Genomic DNA, 12,740 nt, shown 5'->3' on the forward strand with positions numbered 1-12,740 from the left:
ACAACATTTTCCATGTTTTATAGCAGTTGTACCAAATGACCTAATATATATATATATATATAGCTATACATATATATATATATATATATATATATATATATATATATATATATATATATATATATATATATATATATATATACAGTACAGTCCAAAAGTTTGGAACCACTAAGATTTTTAAAGTTTTTAAAAGAAGTTTCGTCTGCTCACCAAGGCTACATTTATTTAATTAAAAATACAGTAAAAAACAGTAATATTGTGAAATATTATTACAATTTAAAATAACTGTGTACTATTTAAATATATTTGACAAAGTAATTTATTCCTATGATGCAAAGCTGAATTTTCTGCATCATTACTCCAGTCTTCAGTGTCACATGATCCTTCAGAAATCATTCTAATATGCTGATTTGCTGCTCAATAAACATTTATGATTATTTTCAATGTTGAAAACAGTTGTGTACTTTTTTTTTTTCAGGATTCCTTGATGAATAGAAAGTTCAAAAGAACAGCATTTATCTGAAATACAAAGCTTCTGTAGCATTATACACTACCGTTCAAAAGTTTGGGGTTAGTAAGAATTTTTATTTTTATTTTTTTGAAAAGAAATTAAAGAAATGAATACTTTTATTCAGCAAGGATGCAATTAATCAATCAAAAGTGGCAGTAAAGACATTTATAATGTTACAAAAGATTAGTTTGCCATCACAGGAATAAATTACTTTGTGAAATATATTCAAATAGAAAACAGTTATTTTAAATTGTAATAATATTTCACAATATTACTGTTTTTACTGTATTTTTAATTAATTAAATGTAGCGAGCAGACGAAACTTCTTTTAAAAACATTAAAAATCTTAGTGGTTCCAAACTTTTGGACTGTACTGTATATATATATATATATATATATATATATATATATATATATATATATATATATATATATATATATATATATATGAATGTATGTATATATGGTGTGAAGTATTCTTGTAATGGTGAAGTATTCCTGTAATGGTGTTTATAGGGAAAGTCTGCTAATAAATAGTTGATGTATTTGTTTATTTCTTCTCAGAATAGATGTAAGACACTATAAATATAGTCTAATAATTACATAAATATTTCAAATATTTGATTGACTTCTGAAATTTTATACTATGTTTTTAGACTAAAAACAGTTCAATAAAGCAAGCAAGCATACATTTAAAATGAAATATGTCATGTGGTGATGTCACATGGCAAGTCCCTGCTTTGCGAGTGAAATACAGAGGTCAAATGAAATAACAGCACATTCTCGGTGTCATCCACCCTCACCATTTTTGCGACCGAAATGACCCGCTCTCTCATCCAGCACCGCGGACAGCGCCTGCGTCTCACGCGAGACTCAGCAGGAAGTGGCCATCATTCGCTCTTTTCATTGCGCGCGCCCCTCCCATCCCCTTTCCTCTTCAGTCCCTCGCAATGACTGGCGAACGGAGGCACAGCACGGAACACGTATGCAGCAGCAGCATCTTTGCTCTGGTCGAGTGAAGAGATTGCAGTGTCTGCTTCCGCACCCGAAGTGTGTCAGGATATTACAAATTCACCAACAGTCGAGCAGCCCTCTGAATGCCGAACACTACGTCAACAAACTGATACCTTTACACGCCGTAAATATCCCATCGTGCGTTTAATTCGCTTGTACGGTTAGGCGAGCGCTGCCCGAGAGCAAAAATGTTGGATCCATCCTCCAGCGAAGAGGAATCGGACGGGATAGTGGAAGAGGAAAGCCGAGAGGTGATGGCTCCTCAGTCCGGAGCCACTCGCATCTCCCCCAGCAGGACCAGCGAGAGCACCGATAGGCTCCAACCCACCAGCCGAGGCTCCAGCGCGCGACCATCCAGCCCGAGCCCGTCGGCCGCCAGCGAGCAAGACAAGGAGGACGTGGAGAAACTGCAGAGGGAAGAAGAGGAACGAAAGAAGAAGCTGCAACTCTATGTCTTTGTGATGCGATGCGTCGCCTATCCTTTCAACGCCAAGCAGCCTACCGACATGGCAAGGCGACAACTGAAGGTAAGAGCATGAGGTGTCCGGGTCTCACCTTGAGAAAAACGTTATGCATCACAATGCTCCTTTTATGGCATGCCATTATCAATAAACATTGCTTTGAATCCCTTAAATATATCAGGTGATATTACTCTTAAAGTGAGGGAACATTTGTAAAAATCACCACATCCTTCACGGGACACCTATAAAATCACAGTCTTCATTGTCAGCCTGTTTTTAAAGCTCAGAAGGTCCTGTCGCGAGCCCCCAAACCCCAAGGAATTCGTGCACTTTCGGTCAAATTCGGCCGCACGAGACGAGCTCTAATTATAGATATTCTTCAAGAGGCTGATGGACCAAAATAAAGCGGTGTCATTGCCGTAGTACAGTCATGTGACTCGTTCACATTGGAAGTCAGTGGTTGTGTGCAGTCTTGCGGCCATAGGATATTCAGTTCCGTTTGCGCCATCTCTCGCGCCACTCATTCATCTTCCAAGGTGACTTTTGGTGTAACAGATGCAAACGCTGAATCCACCGTTCAGAAGGTCGACAAAGCATAACGAACGTATTCGTCATGTCATCTGGTGTTGTAAATACCTAATCGTATTTTTACGAGTTTCTCTTTCCTTTTTTTTTAGTTATTTCACGCAATTATTTAGTTTTTACTAATTTTTACTCAAAAGCCCGTTGATAAACAACAAGTCTAAATGAAATACAACAAATCTAACGTGTGTTTAGAAATGATCCTGAGAGTTTTATTTGCTGACAGTTGACTCAAGGCTGGAAGAAACAAAAGAAACCTGTTATAGACTTCAGTTACTGCCATAAAAATGTTTCTTTGTTCAGAGAGGTATCTTTCAGAGGTCCCATCCAATTTCCCTCAGTTATTGATCCAAGCTGATCCTTGACTATTTACAACATGCTCTGAAACCACAGTTAACAGCTATTACTGCTATAGTAAGTGACAAAAAGAAAAACAGCAGTTCTTTTGTCCAGTCTTATACTTACATTCATATTTGCTTCACTTTTAACTAAATTAGAAAAAATGACATTAAACATTACAGTTCTGCTGTCAGTGTGTGGACTTGACCTGACATTATTTTAATAGTATAAGAAAAAAGTATATGAAGATTTAATTTGGGGCATATATGTGTAATATGTAAATATCACATTTTTAAATAAAAAGCTCTCTGACATTGTCAACGTAGCTGCAAATTTGGTTATGCAATATGGCTTAGTCAGATGAGAGCACAATAGGCTCATTGAAAAGCTGCGGAAGTATGAGTCCCATATTGTTATTCAATGCTAGGCAGCCTCACGTGAGATGTAAAAGCTGTAAAAGCTTTGATCAATAACATTGTATTGGAATACCTGCTGTTTGACATTACAAGAAGTCAAAGCTCTGATCTTCATAATGCGTTTGCAGTTGAGTGAGTCAGGGCTGACGGTATTTGGGTCATTACAATGAATCCCAGAGTTGAGTCACTGTTGAGGTCCTTTAGGTTCAATAGAATCATTGCAGTCAATCACTTCAGTGATTCAGAATCATCCATGTGAATCATCGACATGAAGGACGTCTATCAAAAGCAGGGTCGAAAGAATGGTAGAACTCTGTTTTTTGTTGAGAGGTACATTATGGTGAATGGTAAAGATCAGTGGCTTTATTAAAAAGCTTCTACATAGATTCATACACCATATTGCACTATAGTAGTTTTCAGATTAATTATTCCCAATAGAATTCATACAGTAAATTAGTAAAAAATGGGATTCAATTAGTTGCTAAATGATGGCATTACATTTACTTGTTTTCTCACTAAATATAAATCTGAAAATAAACTGAAAATAAACAGATGGAAAAAAAAATCCTGAATATGTACATATTAATTATCATTTATTATACAAAATAACATACTAATGGTAAAACAATAGGTTCAGAATGGTTTTTCTGGAGTGCCAGATGAAAAAGATAATTTCATATTAAAAAATAGCAAAAATAGCATACTCATATTAGCATTTTGGGGTTAAGATATCACCACTAAAATCATAATTAAGTGTTTTTTTAATCTCTTTAGGCTGCACTAATTTATTTGCAGAAAGCTTAACTAGTAGTTTTATGAGTGCTTATTCAGCTAATGTGATATCAGAGGAGCTCAGGGAATTGAAGGTAATGGCTGTAGCATATGTCTCATTAAGTAATAACAGTTTTTCTATCATGAAGAAAATCAAATCTCCTTCGTGCATTATTTCTTATATGTATATGGAGTAGCTTGATTTCTGAAACGATGTGATCTTTATCAGGTTGATGCTCACATGTTGATTATAACGTTACCTAAAACTTTGTTATATTAAGACAATTTGGTTATGCAAGTTATTTTGTTGCTTGGAGAATGATACATATTGTGTTCCTATTCTGAGTCATTATGAAAGTCCTTAAAGGGGCTGTACTGGCCCGGTCCCAAATGGCACCCTAAATCCTCACGGTCTTCCTCTCAGTCCGCACTTTCGTGACGTAGTGCCGCTTTGATTCGTAATGCGCTCACGAGCACCCTTTTGAAACCTAAAATGATGAATGGGACACCCTACTGTCTCGTGGACTTAACGGACGCACATGGCAGGCATTGTAAGTCCACGAGACTGAAAGTGCATAGAAGCGTGCCATTTGGGATTCAGCCACTGTATGTAATATTCAGAAAGCCTTGTTATTAGTGACACCGGTGGCCGTTAAGTGAACTGCAGCCAGCAACTTATTTCTCGCGCTCACAGTAGTGCACACGTAACATACAATAGACTGAATATGATTCAAGACCCCAATATACCCATGGTGAAGTTCTTGTTTTTTAAGTTTCGTTACAAGCTGTTCATACATTGACAATAAAAAAGCGATTAATACATGAAATTACATGAAAAAATACATGAAAATTACTTTCCATTTAAAGGTTAACTAAAGCCATATCTATGGACATTATAATCTATTATTTTCCTCTTTAGTTATAAATCACATCATATGTTGGGGATATTATTATTAAATTTGCTGTCAATTTTACATCCATTTCTACTCTTGGGTGTCACTGAGTGTAGCTGCTGGCTAATAACAAAACTTATTCATTTTTTTTTTGTTTATTCAAAAAAAACCTTGAAGCATCCAAGTATGCAGTGAGTGTTTACTGTGGAAATAAATCAAATCCAGAATTAGAATTAAAATCTTTGCTCTTCTAAAAGGCTGCCTTCCTAGCTTGGATGAGTTTTTCATTTAAGTTTGGTGCATCTGAAAGGCTTATCATGGTTCATGTCTCCAGCAAACTGCTCATTAGTCAACCGTCCTCTGCTCAGTCAGTCCATTATAAAATTCAATAATGTTGAATGACAGCCTCATTGTTTCTATAGCCTGTGAATCACATTTCATTCTCTTAGTTTTTAGTCCAGGTGGTCACTTTTACTGTGGGTTTTGCCTTAGACTAATTTGTATGCTGTCAGCAGCGTCTCCTGTACTCACCCTGTATCTGCTCTCGAGCCTCTGGTCTGGGCCGGCAGCCCTTGCTTGAACTCCAGATGATACAGGCACACGATAGAGATCTCTCAGCAGTTTTGTTCACGGGCCTTGGGGAGGATAGAATTTCAATTATCTGTATCCTTCCCGTGTTTGATTTCATCACTGATAGATGGTAGATGTCCCCCCATTTCAGCAGATAAGGTGGTCTCGTAACAAGGACACATCGTGAGGATGTAGAGGCCTTACAGACTCCAGACCCTCTAGCTTTTTGTTGCGCCTATAAAATGAAACGTTATGTTTTTCATCAGATCAGTACATACAGTGTGTACATCCCGCTGAAATATCACTCCTCGCTGAATAATACTGGTGGTGACAGCTTTCAAGGGCTCATTGTCTTTTACTTAGCTGGCTAAGCAAATCTTTGTGTCATTTCAGATGAACTTATCTGCAGATGAGGTCTCCTTTCCTACCCTTTTGTCCTTTAGCTTTTTATTTGATCTTTCTCTTCTTCTGTGGTTTACCTAAATTACCTGCTATTTTGGATCACAATTACCTGTTCACGTAATAGGATCTGCTTTTAAAAGAAATTAAAGGGGATTAAAGAATTATGTAAATTTTGGGGTTTGTGATGTTACCAACCCGGGAAGAAGCTCGTTGTAGTCCCTAGCAGCTGTTTGTTGTAGTCCTTAAAAAGAGATTTCTTTTAAAGAAATATCTCCCTTTGCATCGAACTTTGAGCATCGTAACTTTGCAGATGTTGTTTATGCTCAAGCAGCAACATTACACACTAACTAAAGTTAAAATAGTGAAATCACAGCCAAGGACCCCTTTAAGGTTGGAATCTGTTGCTATTATACACTAATTTCAACTGTTATGTAAAGTAAAAAATATTACAACATATATTGCATTTTGAAAATGGCACATACAATATATCTACAAATAAAATATGATAAATATTAATGATTAAATATGTACGGAGCCCCACACATGACATGTAGGAAAAAAATAGTAGGCTAAACTGTGTGCCTGCTTTACTAAGTCGTTCCGTTGATTTACTAAATCATGCGCACGCTTTACTAAGTCATTCCATTGATTTATAAATCATGTGCATGATTAAGTAAATCGAGGGAATGAATTTACGGAGCCCCATACATGATGTGCAAGAAAAAAAAAATAATTGTGCGCACAATTTACTATTTCGTTCCCTCGATTTACTAAATCGTGCACATTATTTACTAAAATCTGCGCACAATTTACTATTTCATTCCCTCGATTTATAAATCATGCGAATGATTTAGAAATTGAGGGAACGAAATAGTAAATCATGCACAAATTTTAGTAAATCGAGGAAACAAATTAGTAAATCGCGCACAGGATTTAGCCTACTACTTTTTCCTGCATGTCATGTCTGGGGCTCCACACAAATTAGTAAATTGTGAGCACGATTTACTTTTTTCCCCTGCATATCATGTGCAGGGCTCTGTAAATATATTATAAATATAGGACAAAGTTATTTCTTATCCTTGAATTTCAGTTTTTTAAGCGACTTTTACTGAAAGTTACATCATTACGCCAGTAGGTGGCGACAATTGATTGAGTTACTTGAATAATTTTCACTCAAACAATTTGTTCAAACACAATGATTAATGTAGTACGGAGCCCCGGACATGACATGCAGGGAAAAAATAGTAGGCTAAATCTTGCGCACAATTTACTAATTCGTTCTCTCTATTTACTAAAACGTGCGCACAATTTACTATTTCATTCCCTCGATTTACTAAAAAATGCGCACAATTTACTATTTCATTCCCTCGATTTACTAAAACGTGTGCACGATTTACTATTTCATTCCCTCGATTTATAAATCATGCGCATGATTTATAAATCGAGGGAACGAAATAGTAAATTGTGAGCATTATTTAGTAAATTGAGGGAACGAATTAGTAAATTGTGCGCACAATTAAATTTTTTTTCTTGCATGTCAGGTGCGGGGCTCCGTAATTTAGGAATCAACCAGGTACGAGCGATTCACTTGTTCAATCAACCGATTCATTCAAAACACACAGGAATTATGCAACAGTAATTCTTCTGTGGATCTGTTCGCAACTTTTTTGTTTGGCATAGCAAAAATAAACAAAGTATCTACCAATGTTGTGTCTAAAATGGAAGTTTAAATGGAATAGTATTTACGTTTTGTTTACTGAACTGGTATAATAAAGCACAAAGCAGTATTAAGTGTGGAGGAAATGTCTTTGAAAGTATTTTGTAAAATAAAATAGTTTAATAAAATAATAAATAAAATGCACTAAATGTCAATTTTTATTAGGTTCTACCATCCCTACATTGAGTCAGTCTAAAGCTTATACACATCAGTCTTGAGGTTACACATTTGCATTGTCATCCGTTGGCGTGTGCATTTGCATCTGATACCACATGTTGACAGGTTTAGCTTGACTATTGTTTGTATTGCACAGTCACACCTTGTAAAGGCTGTTGACCTTGTGAAAAACGGCACAAAGGGACTGCAGTGTTATACTGTCACTCACAGCTAGGCCTTTTATCTATGTACAAGCCTTCGGTGGATGCGTATTTGAAATCTAAAACCAATGGCCCTGTTTAGATGCACAGTGGGTCTACTGTTGCACTGCAAGGAATCATACTGTATGCGCATAAATGTGTAAAATGTAGCATATCACTCACATTAGGTTATAAATGAATGGGATGGAAATATACTGAACTGCTGGTCTCAAATGAGATGCATCACCTAGAGAGTCTTTTATTAATGCAATGTCTGGTGTTCACACATTAAAATGAGGGTCTGTTTATTGTGTGCCTATCTAGGAGAAATAATGCCTGTCCCACATAAAAGGCTTTACAAACCTGTTAAATGTCTGCATTGCTGTAGGGCTTGCAAAAGGAGATTTTCCTCTTTATTACAAGAGGCAAGCGCAAGAAAGATGGGTGAATGGGGAATGAACTCAATCAAACCCTGTGTTTCAGAGTATTTAGCACAATCAAACCCAATGAGAATGACCCTACAGGCTTTCTCTATGGTCTGAGAGCCCCACTGGGTTGGCCTGCTGGCCACATGATTTTATTCTTGTTCAGACAGAAAGGCAAATCAGAGTAGCTTTGTGTGATGGATGAAGTTACCATGCCTGTATCGAGTTGCCAGGCTCACAAATTCAGTTTCATTCTCCAGTGATTTCCAATTGAGGTCTTTTTTACGGAGCGACGGTAACAGCTTGTAGTGTGTGCATGTGTATGAAACCTCTGCCGCAATACCACATGCACATGTTGAAAGACAGGTTAGTTTTCAAGGCAAAAGCAGAGCTTCTGGTCAGTGTGAAATATAAAACAAGAGGAGTGGATGAGACTGGAAAGCAAAAAACTTAGGATAGACAGCTATAAAAATATCTAATGGAAATTTAACAAGACCAAATATTAATAAAACAAATGACTTGATCTATGTCCATTTGAAGTTCATGAAGATTTGCAACAACATATTTAATTTTAAAGCTTAAGCTGAACTTTCATAAATCAACCATAAATCAAATTTGTAGAGCAGTGAAAACTGAAAAATACGAGGGAAGAAAAACATAAAAATCCCTCAAGAAAAACCCCCAATCCTTTTTGGACTGTGATTAAAATTAAAAACAAAATTTAAAACTGAATTTGCATTAATATGTCCAAATACATATTACAGTAAATAGCAAATTCTAGTGTTTTCAAAACTAAAATTCCAGGCAGATGTTGCACACATGAAACACAGTCTACAACATCAGTATGTGGGTTGTGATTTATGAGGGATTTCATTTAAAACAGGTCAGTGAGAATGGGAGAGATTAATGGATCCACATTATATTTGCTATTTTGGTTTCTGTGTATGTCAAATCACTGACAAATGACTTTTATAGAACAGTTATGTAAGCAAATTCTGTTTTTTTTCCCCTCAATGCTTGAAACAAGGCTTTTGCTGTTGCAGTATGAACAGACACACCCCCATCTTTCCAAAGTCCCATCCTCAAAAATTAATTAGAGATGAGCAGGAGAGCAGCAGCACATCTCAGTGTTGTCTAAAACAACAGGAGGAAAATAGAATTCTCACATGACAAACTAACAACTGACAACAGCTTATGAAAGTAAATATGGCATTTAATGAGAATGATCTGCTTCAACTATCACACTGTCGGATTCCTGTTTGTCATCTATGGGCTGCCCGTTCAATCACTTAAAATGATTGACAGGCAGAACTCAAAGTCTTCGGATTGGCTCAGAAAAGAATTTGACCTCTGCCTAAAGTTTTTTCTTTTTTCTTTAATTCACAGGTGTGTTAATTTTGTCCATAAAAATCCATTAAAAATACCTTTAAATATGACATGAAATGTAAGTTGCTTCCCTATTGTGACATACTAAATCTGAGTAAAATAACATAGAAAAAATGTAGGGTGGGACTTGTCCATCGGAAATTGATTGGATGGTTGGAATGTTGTGGTTTGCTATTGCTGTGATCCAAAGTCCCTTTAAGATAAGTCATTTCACTCGGCGGCCATCTTTGAAACGCCTCTCGGGCATCCTGGGCTTCATGCAATCTCTTTGAATGGGAAAACATAAAATTCTCCAAAAATGTTCGCCAACCTTACGATTAAATTTCATATTTGAAATCACCAATGAAATCTAACAACAACCGGCTCATAAATTTAGTTTCTAAACGCTCGAATCATGACAAAAAAAAATTATTTTTCAGGCCGGATCAAGCTAATGCGCATACACTGACCTAAATGCGCGTCTCTTTGGAGGCGCGCGTCTGACTGTTTCTATAGAAAATTCTAACGGCAGCTGAAGTGACGCGATGACTTTACCAGTCGGCGATTGGCTCTTATTTAGAAGGCGGGACTTATTCAGCCATATTGCGCGTTACACTTTCTCCCATTCAAAACAATACGAGTGACACGTCTTGTATTATTCTATAGTCTTTGTGTGATCTCATGTGAGTGACAGGTTGTCCTGCCCTCACACCAGTGAACACATCATCAGAGAAGAGATGTCACTGCAAGGGGGGGGGAATTCATTTTGATTAAATATTACATTTATAATAAATACTGCAATATTCCATATTCTAATGGTCAATTTTTGATTTCATGGTGGACAATTGACCCTTCGCCAGGAGTTTGATTGGCAGGCGATCTAACCAATCATAATGCCGAATCCACCATTTTGTCCGACAAAGCAGTCAGAGGAGTTAGCAGATTAACATAGGTAGACTTGAACTTGAAAAATGGTGTGTACTGACGTATTTCCGCGATTGAAACAACATTCCTTATGATGTTCGTTCATGTTTATTTGATGCTTTAAATGAACTGAGGCGCTACAGCGTTCTGTCACGACACATTAAAGAGCCACAAAACGGTATTTTTTTCTTTAAAATTTCTTTAAAAATGACAAAATTTGAGACTTTGATTCATATCAAAAGTAACCTGATCTGTCTTGTCTGTCTACGCGTTGTCAGTGTCCTCTGTGCTCCGAGATGTATTTTTCACTGCGTTAGAACATGATGTGTGGCGAGAGATCGGCATTCATGGCTTGTCGAACATAGCCTCAGTAACTAAAGGGGGTGCATCTTTGCGAATGGTCAGTTGTTGTTTGCTGTTACTTTGTTGGATTCTAATAATTAAGGAAAATATATTTGTTTTTATTTCAAATATTAATTTTGAAAAATAATTTAAAATAAACAGAAATGATTGTTTAATTCTAGTGCTTCATAATACAGAATATTAAGGGTAGAGGAGAGACATGAAGGGAACAGGTTGAGGACACAGCAATGACAGCGACACTAATAGAAAGAGAGTGGAGGTCAGATAGGAGATTAGGAGAGCCTGAGAGATGGCAGCAGTTATGGCACCTGGATGGAGCAGGAGTTAGTTAGGAGAGGTTCCTGTGGAGATAAGAGGATGTTTGATTGAAAGGCCAGAACTGGATCTCCTCAGATGAGATTTGGAGATTATGAAATTACCTTATTAATATAACAGGGTGAGAGGGATGAAATTTATCGGTTCATTAAGCACACTGAGAAAAAAGGACAGGTGAGGAGAGGAATAGAAAGTGAGAGACTGGCAGATTCATTTTGTCAGAAGTAATAAACATCCAACTGGAAGGTCCTTAAACCTCCTAGCAGGTCATTCACATTTGAGTGTGAATTATTAAATAGTGGAATGAATGGTGGCTGTTTTTAGTGCTGCTTTAATTAACTTTTGACCCAGAGAGTAAATTTAGCCTAGCGCTCTTGAAATTATAAATTCAGATTTATGAATGATATTGATTCATCAATACATAGATAAATGGACACACACACAATATTCAAATACCTAATTAATTTAATTGTAATAATATGCATGCATATGTGTAGCATGACTTCCCAGTTAAAAACCATTTCAGTGCAGTGTGAATATGAACAACAGAATATTTTATGCATCCATATTCATTAATCAAAGCTCGTTCTGAAGTCTGTGTTTGAACTTTTGGATCAGTGTATTTACATTTCTAAATAGCCAAAGCAGTGTGTGTTTGAAATTGTTTGCTTTTGCTGAAAAAGTGTTGATTTTTGTTCATATTTTGAACTTTTGGATCAGTGTATTTACATTTCTAAAGTGCCAGAGCAGTGTGTGTTTGAAAATGTTTGCTTTTGCTGAAAAAGTGTTGATTTTTGTTCATATTTTTAGGGGCATTGCAGTACGTGTGGAAGTCTGTATTTGTACAAGTTTGTACATGTGTGATTTTTCAAGGCTATTTAAATAAGTGTTGCTCTGAGAGAAGTCTGAGAAAGACCCTGAGATGAGGGACATCTGCTCAAGCTATTTCAGCACTTTTCTGTACAGATTAAGAACAGAATTAGAGACCCAAGGATACCATAAAGTGCATTTACATAACAGAGATGATGCGACAGAATTCAGGAGAGGTGATGTTTTTTTCTTTCACATCTTTATTTTGGTTATTGCAGATGATACCTAATTTGTAAAAGTTGTTGAAAGCATATTCATTATGTGGTTGTTTTATATGCTAAAGAAGATTGTGAATGTGTGTTCACACTTACTGTATTTCAGGCACTATGGATAACTTACTTCTGCCCTGATAAAGCTCCTAATGAGACTTATAATAATCATGGAAATGTGTCCTAGCTATGATGATAAATTAGAGGCAAAACTTATGTGTAAATAATGTTGCTATT

General features: G+C 36.4%; 1 protein-coding gene across 9 annotated transcripts in view; it reads left to right on the plus strand.

Annotated features, from left to right (window-relative positions):
• The first annotated feature begins 1,532 nt into the window (after positions 1–1,532).
• cadpsb (Ca2+-dependent activator protein for secretion b) overlaps positions 1,533–12,740 on the plus strand; it is a 100,532-nt gene continuing 89,324 nt past the window's right edge. For all 9 annotated transcript variants that reach the window (XM_067372815.1, XM_067372818.1, XM_067372817.1 and 6 more), the window contains exon 1: positions 1,533–2,052. In XM_067372815.1, coding sequence (XP_067228916.1) covers positions 1,714–2,052 — 339 coding nt within the window. In that variant the 5' untranslated portion in view covers positions 1,533–1,713. The remainder of the gene's footprint in view (positions 2,053–12,740) is intronic.

The sequence above is a fragment of the Chanodichthys erythropterus genome, chromosome 21 (genome assembly GCF_024489055.1).
Source record: "Chanodichthys erythropterus isolate Z2021 chromosome 21, ASM2448905v1, whole genome shotgun sequence".
Classification (NCBI taxonomy): domain Eukaryota; kingdom Metazoa; phylum Chordata; class Actinopteri; order Cypriniformes; family Xenocyprididae; genus Chanodichthys; species Chanodichthys erythropterus.